Source organism: Athene noctua, chromosome 1, assembly GCF_965140245.1.
Source record: "Athene noctua chromosome 1, bAthNoc1.hap1.1, whole genome shotgun sequence".
Lineage (NCBI taxonomy): Eukaryota > Metazoa > Chordata > Aves > Strigiformes > Strigidae > Athene > Athene noctua.
Genome location: NC_134037.1, coordinates 227178009 through 227202220, shown reverse-complemented (window position 1 = coordinate 227202220; position 24212 = coordinate 227178009). Strand labels below are relative to the sequence as shown.

The 24212-nt window shown below is 34.7% G+C and overlaps 1 protein-coding gene across 3 annotated transcripts in view; it reads left to right on the top strand.

The window, feature by feature from the left end:
* The window catches only part of TDRD3 (tudor domain containing 3), a 118667-nt gene extending 95387 nt beyond the window's left edge, over positions 1-23280 (top strand). For all 3 annotated transcript variants that reach the window (XM_074912193.1, XM_074912184.1, XM_074912201.1), the window contains 2 exons: positions 17232-17368; positions 23037-23280. In XM_074912193.1, the coding sequence (XP_074768294.1) occupies positions 17232-17351 (120 nt within the window). In that variant the 3' untranslated portion in view covers positions 17352-17368; positions 23037-23280. The remainder of the gene's footprint in view (positions 1-17231; positions 17369-23036) is intronic.
* The last annotated feature ends 932 nt before the right edge of the window (positions 23281-24212 follow it).

Genomic DNA, 24212 nt, shown 5'->3' with positions numbered 1-24212 from the left:
AAGTAGTAAATTAATTAAGGGAACCAAAAAGTAGTGAATTAATGAAAATTCTTTACATTGTTAGGAGGTTTAATATAATTTTGTTTTCTTTTCACCCCCTGCTAATTAAGTCATCTCTATTCCTTCTATCTCTAATACAATGGGCGCTGTATTAGTACAAGATTTTTGGTTTTGGTGTTTTTTGTTTGTGCCTTTTTTGTTTTCTTGACAGTAGATTGGATCTGCTTGATATTCTCAGGATACATTCTGTTTTCCACTTTAATTGAAAAATTGTTACTAGATGATCTTAAGATTCTTTAATAATTGATTGTATACTGTCCATCACCCAGTTTGTCCTGAGTCTGTATAAGCTTTCAGTCCCTCTGACACCAAACATACTGCTATTTATTTTCCTCATGGTTAGAAATATAGAAGATAAAGTTGTGTTTTACATAAAGTAAATCAAAAATCTAGTGGGGAATTTTTTTCAATAATAACATACCATACCCATATAAATATATGTAAGAACACTAAAACTGTGGATTTTTTTTTTCGTAGTGTTTGCAAAATATGTCTTAGGTATGCAATTCATAAATATTTTAAATAATAAAATCATATTTGGATTCCAGTGTTTTAGAGTTCTTCTAAATAACTTGTATGTAACACTACAGTACTGTACCCTTCTATTTCCCTCACTGTAGCAGGGGTCACTAAATGAAAATATTATAATCCCAATTAAAAAAAAAAATCGCTGAAAAGCCATTGTAGAAATAAGAACTGCTTGTTTTTCCTTGTAAAATATGTAAGATTATACTAACAGCTGAAAAGCATGGAACATTAAGGGCCTTCCTGACTCAATAGTTTGTTTTGTGGAAAAAAAAAATAAAAATAAAGTCAACATAATACTGTAAAATTTAAGTCTTAATTTTATTCTCTAACTTTGGAGGATTTTTTCCTTAATAAATTATGAAAATGTAGCCTAAGTGCTTATCTTGTGACATTTTTTTCCCCAAAACCAAGTCCTTGCTTTCCCTTTTCCATTCTGCATTTCTTCAGTCACATGATAGTCCTTGTTCGGCCATTTACACAAGGATTACCCTCCTTCTTTTTGTTTTCTATTATTATATGAAGGAAATAAAGACTGTAGTTTTTGCACTTGTATATGTTATTATTCTGATTACTTTCAAAACAAGCTAGAACTTATACAAACTCTTTGCTTACCGTATTTCACTTAAAAATACTAAACATTAAGACTGTAGTTTAGCTTAGTTTCCTCTTCCTGTATCTTGCACTGTATTTCTGCCTAGAGGTAAGAAGGTAAAAACTATTATTAAGGTATGTATAATCCTAATTCTTCTGTAATTTGTTTTGTTTCGTGGCGATTCAAAATCCACTTTGCAGCTTCCCTCAACTCATTCCTCCAATAAGAAATGAGTTAAGGAAATAGCAGAGGGTTTTGAATTACAGTTAATTCATGCTGGCAGACATTTGAGAGCTCAAATTTGGTGACATTGGGTCTTGTACCTCAGAGAACTCTTATGAGCATCTGGATGTGTTGAATTATCTCAAAACAAATTATAATTCAGGGCTTTCTTATACCTGTCCCTTCTTTCAGGTAAGTGAAGAAGTAAATTCCTGTGAGTTTTTTCTGAAGGTGTTCAAACCTCTTTCCAGCAATGTGCAGAGCAACACTGAAAACCACTAAATCGTGAAGGCTTATAGCTGCCTCGTTAACCTGGAGGAGCCTTTTGCCTAGTGGTTTTATGGAGGCTTTGAACCCATTTCCCGTATCTTGATTTACAACAAGCAAATACTTATTTGAAGGATTGGCTGCCATTTCTTCATGGCTTTTTGGCCTGGATGGCCTTGGCATTGCACTATGATCTTTTTGGGTTGTGTGTCAAGCAGGAAGTCTTTCCAATTGAATAATTAATTAGATGCAGTAGATAATGTGTCTTGGTTGGATCTTTTGTCTAGCTTCTGTCCTCATTGTCTATACTAAAATCAAGGCTGTTAGAATTGTAGAGTCCACTTAACCAGATCTAAGATTACTGTAGAAAAATTAGTTGCATCGGACAAGAATCTGATATCTTCCGTTCTTTGGCTTCTGTCCTGTTCGGAAAAATTTCTAAACAATTTTACAGTTCATAATTGCTCATTGACTAAATGAATTAAATGAAATCTGTTTTGGGCTACCCTTCTTCCTGAGTGGTGGTACATATTTATTAATTAACTAATTTTAATCTAAAAAGCTATCAGTGTGGATTTAGTTTCCACAAAAAGTGACCTTTCTGCTTTATTAAAACACTTTAGTTTTAGGCAGTTATTTTGTTGGGATGTGTCTCATTTTCCATCTCACCAGTATGTGGTGTTTTCAGTTGCCTCTGTCTGCCAGGCTGAAAAATTACTTTTCCTAGTCTATTCAAATTTTTTTTTTTCTTTTTTTTTTTTTTTTTTGGTGTGTAAATTTTCTTATGACAGACTTTTTACTTACTGGAAATTTTGCCTTGAATTCCATCACATCTTTTGCAGAGCATAATCATACATGCCTTTACACAGAATTAAACTTCGGGTTCTGTCAGCATAATTCTTTATGTATTGTATTTATTTCCCCAGCCTTCTTTTAAGAGGCAGTATTTAGAGACAAGCATTGTGGAAAACATTTATTCTGATAAACTACTAGTACATATTTTTCTTTAACACCTCTATCCTCTGAGAAACAACGTAGTTTTTCAGACTTTGGTATATCCATGTTGGAATATACAGATGATCACAACTATTCCTCTGAAAGTTACTGACCCTGAAATGTTAATAACTGACATTTAAAGGTGGTTAAGGAACTGCATTTTACTTTCTAATAAACTAAAAGCAATCAAATTTCAGTTGAGAGGAGGTAATTTATACTAAGCATAAAAGAATTGCTTTCCGTTTTCTGTGTGTATCATTAGGCATTGCAGAATAGGTTTGAGTCTTCCATTTGATCATTTTGTATTCATCAGACTATGAAATATCATTGCAAATTAGTGTCATCTGTACAAATCAGATTAAAGACACATTATTCTTGGATTCTGTAGTTACAGAAAAATTCTGTGACAGTTCAACCAGCATACTTTGGAGCATTACCACACTCTTCTCCTTCCTCTACCCCCTTGTCATTAAATGTAATTGCATATGATGATAATTCATTATTTGGAGATTATATGGGCTCCGTAGGTTGTTTATTTTGAGAGAGACTTCCTTACTAAACACCGTCCTTTGAAGCTACTTGCAATTTTGTTTTAAGATAGCATAGCTTAACCTGTTTCAAATATTGTGTTTCATCCTGTTGTCATGTGAAAGAAGTTCTTCAGATTCTCATTTTGAGACTTCTGAAGGATTTTATGCTCTGATTTTTCTGGATTGTTTGTGTTGAGTTGAACATGTTGAGCATGTAAAAGAAGGTTGATGTATAAAAATGTCTGGACTGCTCCTGCCATCATCATTTCTCTTCTGATTTCCCTGTCTACCTCACATTTCAGTGTTCTGAGTTTGCTCGTATTTAATAGATTAATTCAAAGGATTTTAGTTAAAGAGGAGACTAGAGGTATTGGTGTGGTATTCCTGACTGGTTGCTTTCTAGGGAAGAGAGACATGATACTGTTGGCTTGGTATTGCAGAAGAGAAGCAACAACAAGCCTGATTTGTAGTGGGGTATGTGTATATGATTCCACATCTTACTCCGTGCTAAGTATAGTGTATATTGAAGACACACATTAAATAATGTAAAGTTTCCTTGTACAGGGATGGTTAATGTCTGGAATGCTTACAGGATAGGAAGTTTCCTTGTTTGATGACTTGCAACTGTTATCAGTAAACAAGAAGTTTGTATGTATCAGTAAACAAGAAGTCTTCTATAATGTAAGAACTAAAAAAGTTGACTGTGAAGGCTTTTTTTTTTTTTTTTTCAGAAAAATTATTCTCTTTTTTTTTTAATAAATGTTAAAGCACATGAAATTACTCGGTTTTTTGATTAGTTGGTGTTTTGGGGTGTTTTCAGTTGAGGTTTGGGTTGGTTTTTGGTTTTTAGAGAGATGTGTTTTTCTGCTTCTGTTGGCTTGCTTTCTGATGGTAAATTTTGTAAGGACTCTACTCATGCTTTATTTTCTTCATATTAATAATGTCATTCTTTCATGTCCCGGGAGACATTTATAGACTGTTACTAAATGAGTGCATGTGGATGTAGAGGTAGATAAATTGTACATGTAGTCAAAGAACAGCATCAGTTAATCAGATTTTCTCAGAATATCTGTAGAGAGCATAAACAGAAGAGGAGCCATTTTGGTCTGACATCTTTCCTACAAAACTTGCTTGCCTTCTCAGAATTTGGCTGGTATATCTAGATTTTCAGAGAAGTAGTATTTGCTTCAAACCTATGCAGAGCATTTAAGATCTTTGCTAAGTTAGTCAAGATGCATTTCTTAAATCAGTATAAAACTAATTGTTATAATTTATTGGGTAGTAATTGAATGTCAAAGATTTTCAGATTATTTCAATATTCCTTATAAGAATTAAGTGTGGCACTGAAGAGCTCTTTGCTGAAGTGGAATACATATTTCTCTGAGAGCATGAGTTGGTTAACAAGAAAGCAATAAATATGTGAAGGCTATATAGTTTTTTTTTTTTCCATGTTTTGTGCATTCATTGTGTATGTCCCACACACTGAACATAAAACATCATAGGATCTTTTAACTTGGGACATGCTATCATGCAGGAGGATATTGGGGAATATCTTAATTGCTCAGAAAAATTGTTTCAGATTCTCCTATGCTTACAAAGCACATTTATCAGTGTCTTTTCTTTTTGTTTTTGTTCTTTCATTACTCTATACTTGCTAAGTATTTTCATGTGTACCTAGTTGGAAATGTTATTTCTGACTGCTTACTGGAAATCTTAAGAGTTTATTTCATGTAGGTTCATTTCAGTAAGTATGAAATATTTTGCTGAAAGCTTTGAATAGCTATGTCATAGTATCCTGTTTCCTTTTTTAATTTAAGTTGATATGTTTTCTGATCTCCTGGGCATTTCATTTTTTCCCTACATTATGTTTGCTCATATAGGACTTCCACTGTGGGTCAAATGGCATATAGGAGAAAGTGAAAACAGTGATGATTAGCTATTGCAGTAATCATTGTTCCTTTCCTGACAGAGCATCCTCAGTGTACTTTTTCACTCTAGGACGGTGATGGTGAACCTTCTTAAGTGTTAGGGCTGAAAGTAAAATTTTACAAGATACTGGATGAAGACTTGATGGGACTTCATTTGTTGCTTACTTTCCTTCTTGGCCCATTCCAGTCTCACTTATTTTCCCTGTGCATGTAATTGGCCTCCTTTTGATATCTGACACCTGTTAGGTTACACCAGCAGTCCTCACTGCTGGGCGTTGCGAGACCCAGCCATTGGAAATGGCATTATAAGTCATAGTATCTCATCATCACTGTCCAGGGAGAGGAGAGGAGTTGAGTCCCCAGTGAGATAGTTGAGTCTCCCATGAGTTCCAGGCCAGTTAAAGGAGGGCACTACTCAACAAACTTTGATCTCTCAACCTGGAAAAGGATTTCATGTTAAGGAGGGAAGTACTGCAAACGTGAGTAAATTGATGCGTGTGCAGGGTTATTACGTAGTGCGTTTGCTTTTCTTACACATGGAAATGTTTGGGGTTTCTTCTGCTTTGTTCCTAACTTCTTGACTAATTATGTGTAGTCATAAAAATTTGGTGAAGATCAGATTTTAGAGCTTTAAATTAATAGAATCGTTTAGGTTGGAAAAGACCTTTAAAATCATTGAGTCCAACCATTAACCTAGCACTGTCAAGTCCACCACTAAACCATGTCCCTCAGCACTGCATCTACACATAAATATCTTCAGGGGTAGTGACTCAGCCACTTCCCTAGACAGCCTGTTCCAATGCTTGACAAGCCTTTTGGTGAATAAATTTAAGGCTTTCTTAAATTCCTGTGTCTCTGCACCACCTGTAAGGAGTTTTGTGTGGGTTGTTTGTTGTTTATAACTAGGAGTTGGGATATATTTGTTTGTTTAAAAATTGTCTGTATATTTAACTTTTGCCGTGTTTTACTTTCTGAATCTTTTTTGTGCAGTTGGTCATTCACAAGTAAAATCACATAGGCCTTTGTTTACTGGATGTACACATGATGGGATTTGTATGCCAAATTATGCCATGGGTGAGTGTGTGCACACAGCATTCTGTTTTGCCTAAAATGTCATCAAAACTCACTACTCCCATGTTTAGGTTTTGGTAATGGTTTTGTGCCCTAACAGCAAAGCATTAGATAATCTCGTAGTATCACTTAGTGTTTCTTTCTGAAATTTTTTTTGGCAGAATTTTCTGATTAGATGCTAAAGTAAGTCCAGCAATACAGCAAATAATTCTTCCCCCATGTAGAAGTGTATGGTTTTACTTATGAGTGCACTTAGTGCAAAGAAACTGAATGCTGAATTTTTTTTCCAAGTCTATACAAGTATTCATTTTCATTGTATGTTTAAGACTGCCTGTATTACCAACATAAACTAGACCTTTCTAGAGGCCTTCATTCAACTTGATGTTCTGAAAAAGTAAATGAATATTCAGAAATTTTAAAAATGTTGGGGAGAGGGAAGGGCTGGCAGTTGTGTGTGGGAGGAGGAATGGAGAAGGACACTTAATTTGCTGCTCTTCACTGAAAACTGCCACCATTACTCCTTATAGTAACATAACTCCTTATGGCACATAACTCCTTATAATGGTTACTGTTAAATTTATGTGTTTTGTTGAGAATATTTCCACTTCCAGTTTGTGGCTTCCTCCTTCTTGTTGAATTGAGAAAATGTGATGTGTCGTCTGGTTGTATTACTTAAATAGCAGATCTCATTTCAGTGCATTTACGATTAGTTTAGAAATTATTGAAAATAAACTTTTAAATATTTATAGTTTGATATTGATACTACTGCATGTGAAGAAGCTCTTACTAATAGGAGGGAGGATATATTGTCAATGGCTTAAATGTGTATTTTTAAGAAACTTTTTTTCTGTGTTGAGAACATAGGGACAACTTGCAGTAGCGTATGTTTTTTCAAGCACAAACCTCACAAGAAGAGTAGCACATTTATTTTGCTATGTGCCACGGGGAATGACTGCAAGTATGAATAACCTGCGCAGTCCCTTAAGGGGAACAGATAAGCTAGCAAAAAGTCTGTGGGATAATCATGTCTGAAGCTTACATTATCCCAGTTTTATGGAAATGTAATTGGAAAAACAAATTAATGCTTTGTTTTCAGAATTAAAAAAACAATGAAATACAAAAAAAGTGTGATTCCAAGTTAACTGTTGTGTTGCTTTTAGTGGTGTCAGATTTCAGTATGCAATTCTGTACCTTGTCTATCCATCTGTTTTCTATTTCTTGATTTTTTTTTGTTTTTCTGAAGAATCTACAAATTTTCTGTCACTTGATATCTAATGTTTATTGCTTCACTTACAACTCAGGATGTATATTGATTAACAGAATCATTTAAAAATTAGCTGGGTTTGAAGCTTGGCTGCTTTTCTCACAACTTATATTTTAAAAAAAGAAATAAATCATATAATCATAATGTAGAACGGTTTGGGTTGGAAAGGACCTTCAAGATCATCTAGTTCTGACCCTCCTGCCATGAGGAACAACTAGATCAGGTTCCTCAAAGATCTATCCAACCTGACCTCAAACACTTCCAGGGAGGGAGCAGCCATAACTTCTCTAGGCAACCAGTGCCACCACGCTCACAATAAAGGAATTTCTTCCTTCTATCTAAGTCTGCCGTCTTTCAGTTTAAAACCGTTACCCCTTGTCCTGTCCCTAGACTCCCTAATAAAGAGTCCCCCCCCATCTTTCTTGTAGGCCCCCTTCAAGTACTGGAAGGCCACAATAAGGTCTCCCCAGAGCCACCTTTTCTCCAGGCTGAACAACCCCAACTCTCTCAGCCTGTCCTCATAGGGGAGGTGCTCCAGCCCCCTGATCATCTTCATGGCCTCCTCTGGACCTGCTTTAGCAAGTCCATGTCCTTCTTATAGTGGGGGTCCTAGAGCTGGACACAGCGCTGCAGGTGGGGTCTCATGAGAGTGGAGTAGAGGGGGAGAATCCCTTCATGACCTGCTAGACACACTTCTCTTGATGCAGCCCAGGATACATTTGGCTTTCTGGGCTGTGAGCACACATTGCTGTCTCACAGTCACTTTTCCATCCACCAATACCCCCAAGTCCCTCTCCTCAGGGCTGCTCTCAATCCACTCATTCTCTGGCCTGTATTTGTGCTTGGGATTGCCCTGACCCATGTGCAGGACCTTGCACTTGGCCTTGTTGAACTTCATGAGGTTTGCACAGACCCACCTCTCAAGCCTGTCAAGGTCCCTCTGGATGGCACATCCCTTCCCTCCAGCATGTTGACCACAACACACAGCTTGGTGCCATCTATCTAATCTAATTAAAAATGTTGATAGTGTATATCCAATTTTTTCAGGATTACTCAATTTATTATAAATTTAGTATTTTAAATTAATGTGTAATAACATTGATAAATTACTGGCCCTGAAGAATGCTTTGTAGAATTTTACAAAAACTGATCAAGAAAATGTAAAATAATTTAATTTCTGAGGTTTGATTAGTGAAAGTCAACAGAAAATATTTATCATCATTAATTTATTTTTGATGCTAATGTAAAGACTGCTTAGGGACTCAAGTCATCTTGAAATTTTTATTTTGAAAATGAAACAGTAACAGATGTGATGGCATAGCTCCCTGTCACCTAGTTTTATGTCCCATAGTTAAGAACGTATTTGTGGCCTGTGTATGTTCAGTGGAGACAGACATACCATCATAAGTATCAATCCTTTTTTCAAAGTGTAAATAAGGGAAACAAATACTTTGTATATATTTTTGTTGATTTGTTTTGGTTTTTGTTTTTAAAAAAGACATTACAGCAAGCTTAATGAGTTGTCAGTAACTTCTGCATTTGACTACTCCCACATTAGGGAATCCATTAGCTGAATTTCTCTATTACATAAAAGGCTTTGTACAGAGTTTGGAAGTAGAATTTAGTGTTTTATTTGTATAGTACATCAAAATCTCATACGATTTGTGAAACAGTAGGAGAGAAAGATGGCACTAGTATAGTAGGTAAATGAACAGGAATTATTCTGGCTGTATATAGAATAGCAACAAACAGTTGAGTAGTTGCAGTTCAGAGTCTTAGGAGGTTTTTTTGTAAATCATAAAGTATCATACAGCAATTCAGTTGTATCCCTTTAATGACAAAGTTATGTTAAGATTTTGCAGTAAATCTGTTTGCGTAATACATTTAATATTGCTATTTCTGTCATCACTGTCTTTTATTTTATAGTATAATATATTTTACTATAGTGAAGCTAGAGCTAAAAGCTTTGGCAAAGCTATTGATGGTTTTGATGTAAAAGTCAAACCAGAGTTACATATGGAGTGTGTATGCATTTATACACGGTGTCATCTGTACATTGGTACAGATTGATGTGTATATTAGTACACATTAGATAATTGTAGCTAATGTTTGTAAGCTAGATGCTTATGGGATCATTACTTTCAAGCAGGAGAAGAATGTGTATACTCTGTAAATCCTTTACAGTTGCTTATCCTGCATTTCCTTTACAGGCAAAATAATGCCAATGTGTCAATGCAGTCAGTAAGAAATATCTTTGAAGTCCTATGTAGTCCCTACTGCTGATTGAATTGAGCTTCCTTATTGGAAGTGGCCAAAGTCAGATTTCCTCAGGCATGTACTATTAGAAGAAATTTAAAATTAATTTGAACTAAAAGTTTCTGGTAAAATTGACTTTAAAATGAAAATATTTTCTTTTTGAGCATGCCTTACAGATTCTTGCCAGTTCAAGATAAAATCTATTCATTTTTAAAAATCCATTTAGATGATAAGGCCAAACATTTCCAGTGTATGTGATCCTTCCGTTTTCTTACTGTTTTGCTTGTTGTTTCGGAACAATGCAGCTGTTTCTGTATATTGCAGTAGATTTTGGTTAGTCTGTTGTTTAAATATCTTGTAGTTCACCAACTTAATGTTTTCATCCAGAAGTCAACACTAAAACAGTACTTTCTCAATGTGAGAGTAAAATTTCAAAAAGGATGCATAAATATTTTCATTGTATTTTGGGATTTCTGTTTTTCTTTTATTTGAATAATTTAAAGAGGTATTCTATACTATAATATTCTGATGTTCTATAGGTTTTCTATATGCTTTTCTAAGAACAGTTTAATATCAAAATATTTTTCATCAAAAATGGAAGATAAAGTGCTTATTTTAGCTCTTTCTTTGTCACCTGAGTAAAATATATCTGGATACCTAGAAATAGGTATATGGAGAAAGACAGAGATAGAGACAATAGGGAATGATGAGAGAAAGAATGTATCTTGAATGTCATTGTTCTGGTTTTGAGTTAGAAAATGTGTATGGCCTTTCATACTTCTTGTGATTATTTTTTTTTCCCTTTTCATTGGTAATTCAAGAATGAAGAGAAACCTGATTCTTTATTTTTGAATTGTCTTTTGCCTTCCTCTCACTTTATCTTCACAAGTGATGACCAGCTATCAACTCTGAGAGAAGGAAGGAATTCTTCTTCTCTAATCCTGACCATCCTGCCTTGTAAAGTTACCAGTTTTATTAGAAATGAATGGCTTTGGTCTTTAGGATAGTGTAAAGTTAATTAGAAAACTGGATCATCTATTTTAAATTCTAAGTTAGCTTACAATCCAATGCAATTATTTTAAGTTATAAAATCTGTTATGCTGGTTTAGTTTTAAAAAATTGAAACAGGACATGTTTACTAAGAGAAGTAAAACCATAAAAAATAGAACCATTTAACTCTATAAAAACGATTTTACATTAGGAGGACATGGATGATAGTGAGAGGTAGCTTAGAAATTAAAAAGTCCTCAGTAGTTTTTGGTTTAACTCTGTTTAAATAATAACTTCAGGGCCGCTCTCTGACGTACATTCACACAAACACGCTCACACTGATAGGAAGATGTAAGTTCCGCTTCATAAGTCATTATCCTCCTTAGAGATACTTTTAATTGTTCTTAATTGCTTATAATGTCAAAATCTGTTATGGGTTTGAGAAACCCGTAACATTTGAATAAGGGCAGACTGATGGCACATTCCATAAGATAATTTTAATGGTTAAAGAATTCAAGACTGATTTAGGAGTATAGTTTCATGGACTGAGCTGATGACCAGCTATCAGCTCTGAGAGAAGGAGTTCTTCCTTCCTAATCCTAACCATCTTGCTTTCTGAACGTGCATAAGTTAAAGGTTGCAGCTGTACATCTGAGCAAGAAAGGGGAAAGAAGACTGATGAAAAAGGTACAGAAGAGAAAGGAAAAAAGTTTAAGCAGTAGCAAGACATTACATTGGTGTAATGCAGCTCTCCACTACAGACTACATGTCAGAATTAGGTTATAAATTTAAAGGGGTCACATAGTTGATTAAAAAAACCTATCATATGATTACTACATTATAACTTTAAAAAAAAAGTAATATTTTTGATGTCTTTACAATTAGTTATGTGTACTTTTAGTCATCAGTGATACCTTACTGCAATGTCTGACTTGATACACGTGAGCATACAAAAAGTATATTTTTCTAAATATGTAATGCTACCCTGACTTCTTTAAAGGCATGTTAATAGGGCTAAGAGTTTATATTAATATCTGACATCAGTGAGGGGTCAGCTCTGTGTAGGTCTGTCAGTATAACCTTGAATCCCACTTGTCCTTCTCACTCATAATTTAACTCAGAAATTTGTATGGCAGTAAGCCAAATCTAATATAGGTGTCTTGTGTACTGTGAAAAAGAAACCTGTGAGCATGTGCAGGCTCACAGATATTACTCTGCAAGAAGATTACTCTGTGAGAGGAACTGGTATTTTAAGTAACAAGCATAACTTGCAAAGGAAATTGATTAAGAGCAAATATGTTGAATTATTCTGTAATAGACACTTCAAAAATGCTCTTGTCACAAAGTCAATTCTTGGTTAAGGTCCTTGAAGAGTCTACATTAGTGGTAATTTCTCTTTCACTTGGAATTTTCATACCTCATTTGATAGTAATTTTTGAAATTATGCCCTAAAGCTGCTCTAAGATAGTATAATTTAAAACTTAGTTTCTGTCATTTAATAAAAGTGCATTTCTTTCACAAAATCCTGTTTTCATTCTTGGTTACTATGAACTTTTAAGAATCCATTTAAGTATTCAGATAAAATAGAAGTTTAAGGGAATACTGTAGACACTTTAGGCAATGATTTTTTTTCCTTAGAAATATAGGTTGTGTAATATATTGCAATTTAAATATCTAAGTTTAGCTTTTTCTAGGAAACTTGTGCGTTTTTCAGTGTGGCTATAGTGTGCTTGGGTTTCCCGTTTGATTTCTTTTTTTGATATATCTGGAAAATCTTACAGTCCATTTACATTTGATTCAAGCACAGGTAGGTAGAAAATGCAAAATTCAAAGAACAAAGTACTCGAGGAGATCAACACTGAATGTTTTAAGAAAGGAGTTGAACCAGCAAAGCAAGAGATCACTTGGTGTGTTAACAGCAGGAGACAGCTGTTGCCAGCATAGGGGTTAATGCAAAGAGGTGTTAAATCTGAATGGGGAAATGGGAATTGAAATGCACATGAAAGAAAAGTTCATTTTGCAAGGAAGCCAACACTTTCTTTGTACTGAGTCCAGCAAGTTTTTCATGCATTCACTACATGGGCAAAATTAAAACTACAGCTGAAACTGAAACAGTGGTTTGACATTACTGAAATGGAAAAGTGTCTTCTGCTTTCTTTGCCTTCTGTCTCTTCTTTGCCCCATGGTTTCTGGCCCCACGCTGCTCCATCGTACCTCCTTGCACAGGTTCTGGTGATCATCCCTTAATAGCCCAGAGAGAGCTATAATTGAAAAGCTGTAGCAGAAGGGCCCGGTGAATAGAACAGAATTTTTAGTTCGTAAGAAGGAATAGACAGAGGTAGCTAGTTTTTAGGTGGCAAATTATTGGAGCTGCTCAGCTGTGACTTGCAACTGCATGCTAAATATATATGAGCATAACGTTCAGCAAAGCTTTTGTGTAATGCATAACTTCTGTGCTGCTCTTTACTGTCATCCACCTATTCATTATTCTCAGGAGTTATACAGTAAGTATTCACTTAAAGGACTGTATTTAAAAAAAAAAAGTTTCTAAACAGTTCTTTTTAAAGTCTTGCAGTGAAATTCAATGAGAAAGTTTTTAATGAAATAGAAATTTATTTTAATATTGTTAATTTTAAGAGTAAAATGGTTGTTAAAGTATTTTAAATGCTGGGTTTATAACTATTCTGCAGCTATGAAATCCATTGATTTTTTTATGTAAAAGCATGCTGATAGTCACTTGGCTGGACTAAAGGTACTTGCTGATTCAGTAGGCTCAGCTGATAAAGTATGGTGGTGGTACAAGCTCTTGAGAGTGTATGAATCCAAAATAAAAGCACTAAGTGTGCATATATTCCCATTTTACACTTGTTTAGTTCTTGTCTGTCATACAAGATGGAACAAAAATGCCAAAATAACAGCAGATTTTTATGGTAAAAAATTTAATAAAAGCTGAAATTCCCTGTGAGTTATGCTTCACTGTTTGCTATCTTTTTTTAAATGCCTAAAGAGTGCTGACATCCTCCACACTCTCTCTTGTCATTCTAACCTGTTAGTGCAGTAATTTCTTTGTGCATGTCATTGTTTTCATTGTAAACCTTTCTTTGCTTTTTCCTGTTGATCTTCCAGTTTTTGCTGTCTTTCGCAGTTGTGCTTAGTGCTGTCATCTAATCTCAGGGTACATAACCCTAAGTAGGCATTGTATAAGTACTAGAAAACTCAGTCCTGGATCCTGGAATATTAGATAACTAATGAATATAAACTGAAGGACGGAGGTAATAAACTATATGTTTTTTGAGTAGTATACTGGTAATAGAACCTCTGCTGGTAATGAATGAAAATGCTCTGAGACATTCATGGCCACCTTTGCTTTATAAAATGTAATCTAGATCTTACATGGATAAGGAAGTAGGAAATGCAGTAATTCAAAATGAACCATAAGCAACTGATAAATTGGAAGCAAGCAGCAAGAAAAATTGGGAAGATAGGGTTGGTGGCAAGATGTGTGATCTAACTGATCGCAGAGTTATAATGGAAGAAATGTAGATAGCTGAAATTTTTAGGTTGAAGAACAGAAAAAATGAAGTGGTGAATATTAGAGATAACGAGTTTTGTCTACAAAGGGTGGATGCTGTTCCAGAAGATGGATGGTGGTTTTGAGCATGGGTTAGAGAGATCTTAAAATAAATTGAGATAATGACGAACCTAGAAAAAAATCCTAAAGGTAGAATTAAAACATAATGGCAATAGAAAAAGGATGAAAGATCAGCAGTGGTGGTTTGAGAGTCAGTGATCAGGAAATGGTCAAAGAAAAGAAATGCAGTTACTTGCAAAACAAGAAACAATGTTTAATAAAGATATGGCTTGGAAAATGGTTTCTTTGGAGAGTGTTAGATCCAGATAGGATCAAATATGAAAAAAGATCCAAGAAACAAATTACAGTGTGTCATCTGACGTGAAGATGTCAGTCTTCAACAAGACAGCCAGTAACTTTGTGGGGAGCCACTGTGCATAGAGAAGAATCCGGGAACATTTGAAAGGTGTTCTGTTGCTCATTTGTTATAATGATTTGCTGCATTGCTCGCTTTCATTTCATTCAGAGCCTTAAGAAATTGAATGTGAATGAATTCACGTTTCACTCTTGCCTATTGTAATAAAAATTGTTGAATTAGAATGCATTTCACCTGAAGCTTATCATTCTGTGCGTAAAGACAACTACATCAAAATGGCAATGTGTAAGACTAATTTTAGTTTTAATTTGATTTTACTGAATTCAGAGGATCAACAACATTAAGTTTGAGATTTGATGAAGATTTGCTGTTCTAGAAATTTACTGTGATATCCTCAGAAAGAGGTTGGCTATTAACAGGTGAGATGCAATGCACTAAACTATTCATGTTCTGTTCCTTTGAACAAAGACTGCCAAGGTTACAAAGAAAAGATTCATGTCTAATTTGCTGGAGTCTCTTGAAAACACCAGTGTGCATTGCTAAGTTTTCAGCCATTTAGTTGTCCAGTTTGGGGAAATCCAGATATTGTACGTATGCAAATCAACAGATTTATTCTTGAAGAGTGAGCTCTTTTATGTTAGATTGAAGCTTTGGAAAAAAAAATTAAGAAAACTTCCTGTTGTATCTTTCTTCACTCTTTCAGCAAATAATATAGAACTATTTTCAGATATTCAAGTTTCTTGGAACGTACTGAAAGAGCAAAATGTATTTAGACCACTTGAGGCATCTAGCTTACCTTTTAGTGTTTTGATGCTTGTACTGCTTGTGTTGTCAGTGATGGGAGATTACTTCATATACTGAGTTGAGGGTTTGTACTAGGGCTAACAGTATTCCAAATTGTGTGGATTTTATGGTTAGACATCTGCTTTTCTATTCTTTTTCTTTTGGATAATCAGTGTCTCTGAACTCCTTTACATGAGGGAATCAATAGTGCTGCAAGCAATAAGAGGTACGCTGAGAGAAGTAAGTTTTGTGGCAGAATTCCATGGTCTCAGCCTTTGGCTACAGCAAAACTAAAATATATAAATCAGTTATGCTGTATTCAATTGGGTTGAAAATTTGCTTTATTCTACAGTTATTTCACACTCTCTGTGGTAGGGCTTAATCTGTTGTTCTGGAAATATTGACCACAGACATGCCCTGTAAATAGGAGACATTACCATGAGAAATGTGGTTGTCTGTAACTGTTATTTTTAAAAAGCATGTTTATTGATATTCAAGCTGATCCAGAAAGAGGTTTCTTGAGCAAGATCTGACTTTTCACAACCAAAAGATACTTAGGCTGTAGATTTCCCTTTTGTGTCTCTTACAGTGAAATATTTTACTGCTGTGATTTGCTTATTCTTTGTTATGTGCATGCTGCACTCCTAAGAGTTCCTGGGTGTTGGAACTGTTGACAAACTTTTAAGGAATGATTCAGTGTTCTTGGTTTGTGTTCATGTTCTTACATGCAAATGAAAGGGAATTATATATTTCAGTACTTTTTCCCAAAAGTGAATTTCTTACAGCATGTTCCCTTGAGACCTGGTGTCTGCTACAGTGTAATGTTAGGATATTAAAGAAATGAAATAGTAACTGTTTCCCTGAGACACATTTAACAATCATACTCAATGTTCAGCGGTTTTTTAACCTATAGTTTTTTCTTATATTTCTTTGTTATCAGCTCTAATGCTCTTAAAATTTTTCTCTATCTTTAATGTGTACCACCTTCGAATATTACATCAGATGAATTCTTTTTCTTTCAGTATTTCTTGACCAAAATAAATATGTAGCTATTTTAATCTTCCTTTGAAAATAATTCTTCAGTGTCTTGATCATTTTTGTTGGTTTTTTTCTCTGAACTCCATGTAATTTGTCAGTATCGTTCTCATATTGAGATGCCTAGGAGTGAATGCAATATTGCAAATATGTAATTACCTCTCCTGTCATTATTCAGAGGTTATATTTATTATTGCCGCACATAGCAAATTCCCATCTAAATTGCTGTCCACTATACTTGTAGGCTTTTTTCATTATTACTGTATTACATATTTTTATCTGCGGTTTCAGATCTCTGTTTCCAGCATGCATATTGCCAGATGATGTTCCTTGCATTTCCATTTCCTAATTCTTTTATTTCGTTCCACACACATTTCTAAAATTCCAAAAGGTGGTATTTCTCTTGCTGTGGTTATCTTGCTTCTTGAGTTGGTTGCCTGTGTGACTCTTGGAAAATAATTTTGCTTTCATATATATATATATATATATATATATATATATATATATATGCTTTTTCACCGCAAATATTTAATAACTTCTGCTGCTGTCCTGGGGATTGAGTTTTGACATTTTTCCATGTTGTTTTTGTTAGCTTTGCTAGGTTTGAAAAACCCACTACTCCCAGCAGATGCTATGTGTGCATGAATTCATTCATACATGTATATGTGTGTGTATGTGTTCTGTGTGTATGTATGCATATACCTACTCATGTATTATGCATTTTCCTACTTTTCCATTTAAAACAATGCTATTTACCTGCAGGAGGAGGAAGAAGAAACATATGAGCAAACTCTAGAATTCCGCAGAGGAGGTGATGGTCAGCCAAGACGGTCCACACGACCTACTCAACAATTTTATCAGCCCCCAAGAGCTAGAAACTGATTAATAATAAATAAAAGGTAAATGCATGATATTGACATTTTATTTATGGGTTTAGCTTTCAAGAAAAGTAGATCTGGATTGTTCTGTACTTCAGTGTTCTTCAGTCTTTGTGAAGTTTGTGAGAGAACTTTATACAACTTTGCCAGTGGTCGGTTGTATAAAGAACCCTCAGAACTGGGTTGCTGATGATGAATATTTTGAACAAATAAATAACTGTAATCACGATTTTACAAGCAAATAGACAATTCCTAGAAAAAACCTTGTTTCTCATTAAAAAAAAAAAAAAAAGTGTTAAGCAATGGCACATGCATGACCTACTTTGTTTAATAGTGTTAATCTGTTTATAAGGAGCATGAACAGAGCAGCGATTGCTACATGTATGAAGAACTACTGATATTAAATCAGTGTCTTACCATTTAAGTGGAAGTTTTATGGTTGTTACTTTTTAGTTTAGAAACCACTTGTTGCCATCGCCTACATGGAAGATAGTTTGTCATATTGCTTCTAAATTTTTTTTGAGATATTGATATATTTATGATAAACGTTAAGATATTTCTATTTATCTGGATTTTGTGGCTGTAGGAAATGACTTAATATACCTGTGAGAAGGAAGGCAATAAGAACACTTTGGAAAATAGCTTTTTAACTTTGCTTTATGTAAGGATTCATGTCATCTGAGCAAACTTTTACTTGGTACTTTCTCACTTGAGAGCAGCATGAAGTTTCTCTCATTCACATACATTGGACTAACTTCTCTGAAATAAGTGGCTGTAGTCCCTGCTGAACTCAGTACTGTCTGTCTCTGTCCGAGGTTCCATATTCTGCTTTTTATGAGCCATTTATGTGGATAAATATTATTTTTATTGTTTTGCTTAGCATGGAAAGGAGAATTTGCAACACTAAAATCTGAAATCTGTGAGCTCACCATTGAATAGGGAGATACAGGGTCTAAGAATATTTACCATACTCTGAATCTTGAGGATATACTTGCACTTAAACTTTATTAATTAGCAGAAATTAAAGGATTATATACCATCCTCAGAAAACACACCTGATATGTACGTTCAGAAATCTAAAAAGGCCAGCCAGATAGAAGTTATAATTCTTTTACTAAACAAGTGTGTTGTACTGCTTACATTTTACTTGTGGATCTCCTAAATCCTTAATTTTCAACCGTTGATTAAAAGTCTGTCCCAAATAAAGAAAGCTTTGTAAAGTTGCATGCTACTTGGTGTGCATCTACAATCTCTCTTCGTCCTCAAACGGCTTTTTTTTCCATACTAGCCAGTTTATTTTTACCCAGCTCTTTTTAGTTCCTGCTCTTGCTCGAGCCCTCCACACTCAGTTGTCTTAGTAGGTGCTGCTGGTCTCTGTAGCTTTTGGTATTTCTGACATGCAGTAATGTATGATTGTACTTTTTTGATCATATGCTAAAATACCTTTTCCATTTGGGGGAGTACTGGCAATATATGAGAGCAAAATTTATTCCTACCTCTTGCCAAGGTGATAATTATTCTGGTTTTGCCCATATAATTTGATTTTCTATTTTAAGTAAGTGTATCAATCACTATCAATAAACATGTCATGAGATAATTTGTGCAGAAATAATTCTGGCATATGTACCGACCTGAGTTCTAAACCAGCTCAGCTGGCTCAGAGGAGTGTCAGTGTGCTCAGTGTAGACAGCAGTCAAAACTAGAGAGAGTTTTTTGTGTCTTTATCTAATATTTTTCATATTTCTCTAATTTTACAGTATAAATCTAGAAAACTGTATTTGGCCAGCTGGGAGGGAAGGGGGGAACACATCCAGAGAGAGTGATAGTAACTCATGTATCTCAAGAAGGTTGAAACAACCTTTCTAGGCACAGGCAGTTGTTCCTTGCAGGTGTTTTTATACCTTTCTTTGAAGATTCTAGCAGAATTCTGATTTAAATGGACAACAGACTCGGTATCAAAACCTACCTACCATAAAATATAAACAGTTACAGCCCTTTCTCTATCCCAGTTCAAATATTATTGTTTTGTCAGACATCTCTAAATAAAGGAGTTAGGTTCAGGTGGTAAATGGTGTTGGTTAAATAAACCTAAAAGCATTTGTCAACAAGTAGTGATGGACTGTTCTCATCCAGGAAAAAAATAATACATATTTTGGAAAATGTGTCATGAAGCTGAATATATTTTTTCAGCAACTTCTTACTTTGCTTTAAAAAGTACATCTTTTATTGACCGTGCTTCCAGATATAACCTTATTTTCCTTTATCATAATTTAAAACTCTCTTTCTCAGTTGATGAAATGAGGTATTCCTGTGTCCTCTTTTGGCACAGGACTGTTTACTTCAGTATCTGCTTGAGTTAGATAGACAGTGCCAGTTTGTAATCCAAAACTGAATTTACTAACCCAGTGCAATGTACAATCAGTGACAGCTTACACCTGATAAACGTTGACTCCTTCTGTAAGTCCAGCTCTGTTGGAATATTATGCACTTTATCTTCTATGGTAAAGACAGCAAATATTGTAGGAGTTATACATACCTTAAATAGTTGCCACTGTAAACAGCAATTCATTATGAGAAAATACAACTTCTTGATAGGTGAATTAATTCCCTCTAGATCAAAAGATTCAATGCCATCTTTGGCTGCCGTAACTGAATTGTCTTGAACTTGACTTAAGTGGAAACTATCTCAAACTAACTAAAGTGTAGTCAGTTAGAATATATGTGTATTTTATATTAAAATTATTTGCTAAATCTAGCTGTTTCAATTAGTTGCTTTATCAGATTTAGGTTTATATTTGGAAAATTTCCAGTATTAAGCTAAACTATATTTCAGCATAAAATAATGTAACACCTATTGCATGTTAACACCAAAAAGTAGTCAAGATATCAAATTGGTCTTAGATTCTTGGAACACTAGGATCACTCAGGTAGAAAAGGAAAACTGAGAGGCAAGAGATGCCTTCTGTATACTTCTATATACTTAAGTATAGTTAGCTCCTGTATTAGTTCCAGTCAAAACAATCCTTTATTTTGTCTGGAATTGGTGATACCGACTTTTTTGCTCTGCCACTATGTTTTAGTGAATATTTGGAAAACTGAACACTTTGTTCCTCTTGCAGAGTGGGGCATTTGTGGTCATCATTGAATAGTGTCAAAAAATGGAAATTCTTCTTCAGTTTAAGAACACTTTATTGCCAATCTTTTTGAAGGTAAAAGTATGTAGCGCTGTATCCAGAAGCTTTTTCTGTGTGGTACAGACAAGATTTCACCTGCTAGATTTGCTTTCTGAAGCTCATGTCAAGACCAGTGTAGCTGCCCTCATTTGCCTTGTTTGATAGGTGAAGTGATGTGAGGAGTGTTTATTGTGATACGGGGGTGGACATATTATCCGGTATGGCTTATAGCTCCCCATAGTACGTGTCATGCTACTTTATATCTTAGATTGAATTTTGAAATGCATTACACTTGACGTAATGAGGTTGAAGACAGTGGAATTAGATTTTCGTTACTGGTTTCTCTCTGTCATGCTTTTCCAAAAATAAATGGTGAATGTAATCAGTTCTATGATTTTAAATGTAGGCAGATAATCAAGCATAGTCCTTTTCTAAATTGCTTTCAGATTAGCCAGACTTGTACAACAGTATAACTTTAATTTCTTGACATGTAAAAAAGTTCAGGAATATTGAATATCAGCTCCTAGAAGTGTATTTCTATATGGCTTTTTCTCCTTTTTATTCTACAGAACTTTTGAGGGCATGGCATATTTTTCTTATTTCCAGTTTTTGATAACATATTAGATGAAGACATGGTTTCTCAGGGGAAGTTTTAAGGGATCCAGTGAAACATAATTTTACCTCAACTTTCATCTGAAGGATGCTTTGCCTCTTCACCAGATCACTGATTAATGACACCTTTACTTCCTCAGAAGTACTTCTGGATTATGTAAAGTAACTTTTTTTTTTTTTTTTCCTGAAAAAGAGATGGAGAGCCCTTGATGATTATATTATAAATTGGTAAATTCTGTAGAATTTTAATATTGTAGTTTAAAGTTCCAAGGTGCCTTGTTTTCAAAAGCAACTTGGACAATTCTGAAAGTAAAGCTTGCTGGCCGTTATCTGTATTGAGTATAATAGGGTCATATCAAAGATTAAATATTAGGTCCATACAGTAGACATACGACCTCAGACCCAAAAGCTCCTATATGTGTAATGTTACATCACTTGACAGGGTGGACTTACTGCCACTGATACATCAATGAAGAAATACATTGCTGTACTGCTTCCTGGATTAGTTTTCAGCATACTCGTTTAGGTGTTAAAGTTTCTCTTGCGAATCTGGAATTAGTATTGACAAATACCAGCTCATAATCTTTGTCTACAGTGTAACGGGGTCTTAAGTGTGAGGAGGCTTTTAAAATCGTAGTTGGTTTCTAGAGGTGGAATTTGGACCCACAGGTTTATTTAATCTGGAGAAGAGAAGGCTCCAGAGGGACCTTACTGCAGCCTTTCAGTACTTAAAGGGGTCTTATAAGAAAGATAGGGACAGACATTTTAGCAGGATCTGTAGTGAAAGGACAAGGGATAATGGTTTTAACTAAAAGAGAGTAGATATAAGGAAGAAATTCTTTACAATGAGGGTTGTGAAACACTGCAACAGGTTGCCCAGAGAGATGGTATATGCTGCAACCCTGGAAACCTTCAAGGTCAGGTTGGATGGGGTTCTGAGCAACCTGATCTAGTTGAAGATTTTTCTGCTCATTGCAGGGGATTGGACTAGGGAAGCTTTAAAGATCCCTTCCAACCCAGACCATTCTGTGATTCTATCCTTCTGAAGAGCTGCTTGCCACACTATTCTATGCTTTGGGTATTAAGGACAATTGCTACAGACATGCAGGAAGTCTTGACTTGGTGTTTATTATGAAGACAGAGTGATAGAGTACTCATGTTAATGTGAAGTAACAGGAGTATGGGGCAGTTAGTACCTCACTGTGGTTGCAGTTGACTAGAAATGATCTTTTATTAATATCCAGCAGTGTGAGGTAGAGAACACTAGCTCAGAATTTTATCAAGAGTACTGCATTGAGAGCCCTTGAACCCACCCTAGGGTATGAGTCAAATACTAACTTTAACAGGTCTGTAAAATAAAATATTCCTCATAGAGAATCAAGATACAAGAATTAGAATCTAACAATAACAAAAATAACATCCTGAGCTTACACTTTCTGTATAGAATGTCATGATAGTATGAAAAAGAAGGGGAACAAGTAGTCAGAAATGAGTGTTTTGAAGGTTCATAGCTTTTGGAGGAACCTGAAAGAATCTAAGAGTGTGAACCTGTAACTGCTTGATCCTTACCTGCTTCTGCGGTCTTCCTTTGCTCCATGACAGAATTAATCTACATCTTGACACACTTCCTACAAAATCTGTACTGAAGTCCTTATCAATGGAGAAACTGCATTTTTGTGAGAAGTCACTGCCAGAAAGCATTCTTTCCTTGTATTATACCGATCATATTTATTGCATTGAAGTGCAACCTTCTAATTTATTCTTTTAAAAATTTATATCTCTGTAAGTACTGAAAAGTGGGTATTCACTCTCTTGGAGGAAGAAGATGAAATAGCAGTAAAGCGTATGTTGCACAAAGAGTGGAGAGTTTTTATGCTTATCTTTTTTTTTTTTTTTTCATTTAGAAACCTTCTCGGGGTGGGAGAAAATTCACTGGCAGCTCCAACATGCTGAAGACTTCTAGAAAAAATTCTGGCTTTTTTCAAGCAACAGGATGGAACAAAGAAAGCTCTTGTGAGCAGAAGGAGTGTGGACCTGACACCACAAAAAACTTTTTTAAAAAGTTCTTATTATGAAGCTGAATACTTTTTACATATGAAAGAGGCAAATTGTCATTGCTGCCATCAATAAAATGACAGTGCACTATTCTATTCTTTGCCTTGTATTCTTTTTACTGAGCCTTCATTGTTAGTTAACATAATACTAATGTATCATTTTCATTCATTTTGAATTGATTTTGTTTCTAATATTGTTTCTAGTAAAGCTTATATTTTCTCAAAAGCAGACAGGATTGGGCCTTTAATTTAGATTTTAGGCTAGTATTAGTGAAACATTAAAAATTTTCTGCTAATTATTGTACAGTGAAATTCTGAATAAGTTTTGACTGTGTTTTCTGTGTTTATTCTCCAAAGTTGCTGAAGGCCAAATTACAAATTTGCCTATTATGTTTTTCATGATCTATGGTTAAAAGGTCGAAGGGGAAAAAAATCATTGGTTTCAATAGTCATTTTCTAAATAATTTTAGTTAAATATTTTCTTTTCAGAAATATTTATATTACAGATATAGAAACATTTCTAGAAGGTACAGGAAAGTAGTTTAGATATAAACCACCGAAAGATGCATATGAGTACTTTAAACATAAATATATGTATACATGCACACATGTGCAACCTGTTGATAGTAGGTTCTAACTTTCTTGTAGCTTTAAACTCTACTTTTATTGCTTCATATTATTAGAATTTTTTCAATTATCTTTGATGCTTGGAAGAATTTTTGTCAAACTACTTCTCATTCTAAGCTGTATCTTTGAATCTTAGGTGATTATGACAAATAGTTGAACTTTCACTATATCTTTAGCTGAGAAGCACTCAAGATCTATGTACCATGCAAATCCCTTCTGAGCTTTATTCTGATCATTTAATTAAATTGAAATAGCACATGTTTTAAAGGTGGTTCTGTAAAGACAGAATTTTACCTGAGGTATGTATTGATGGTATAAGTTGTATTTTATATATACCTAGATGGTATAAGTGAATTTTTCTGAGTGCTCATACAAACTCTGGATAGAACCTGCTTTATT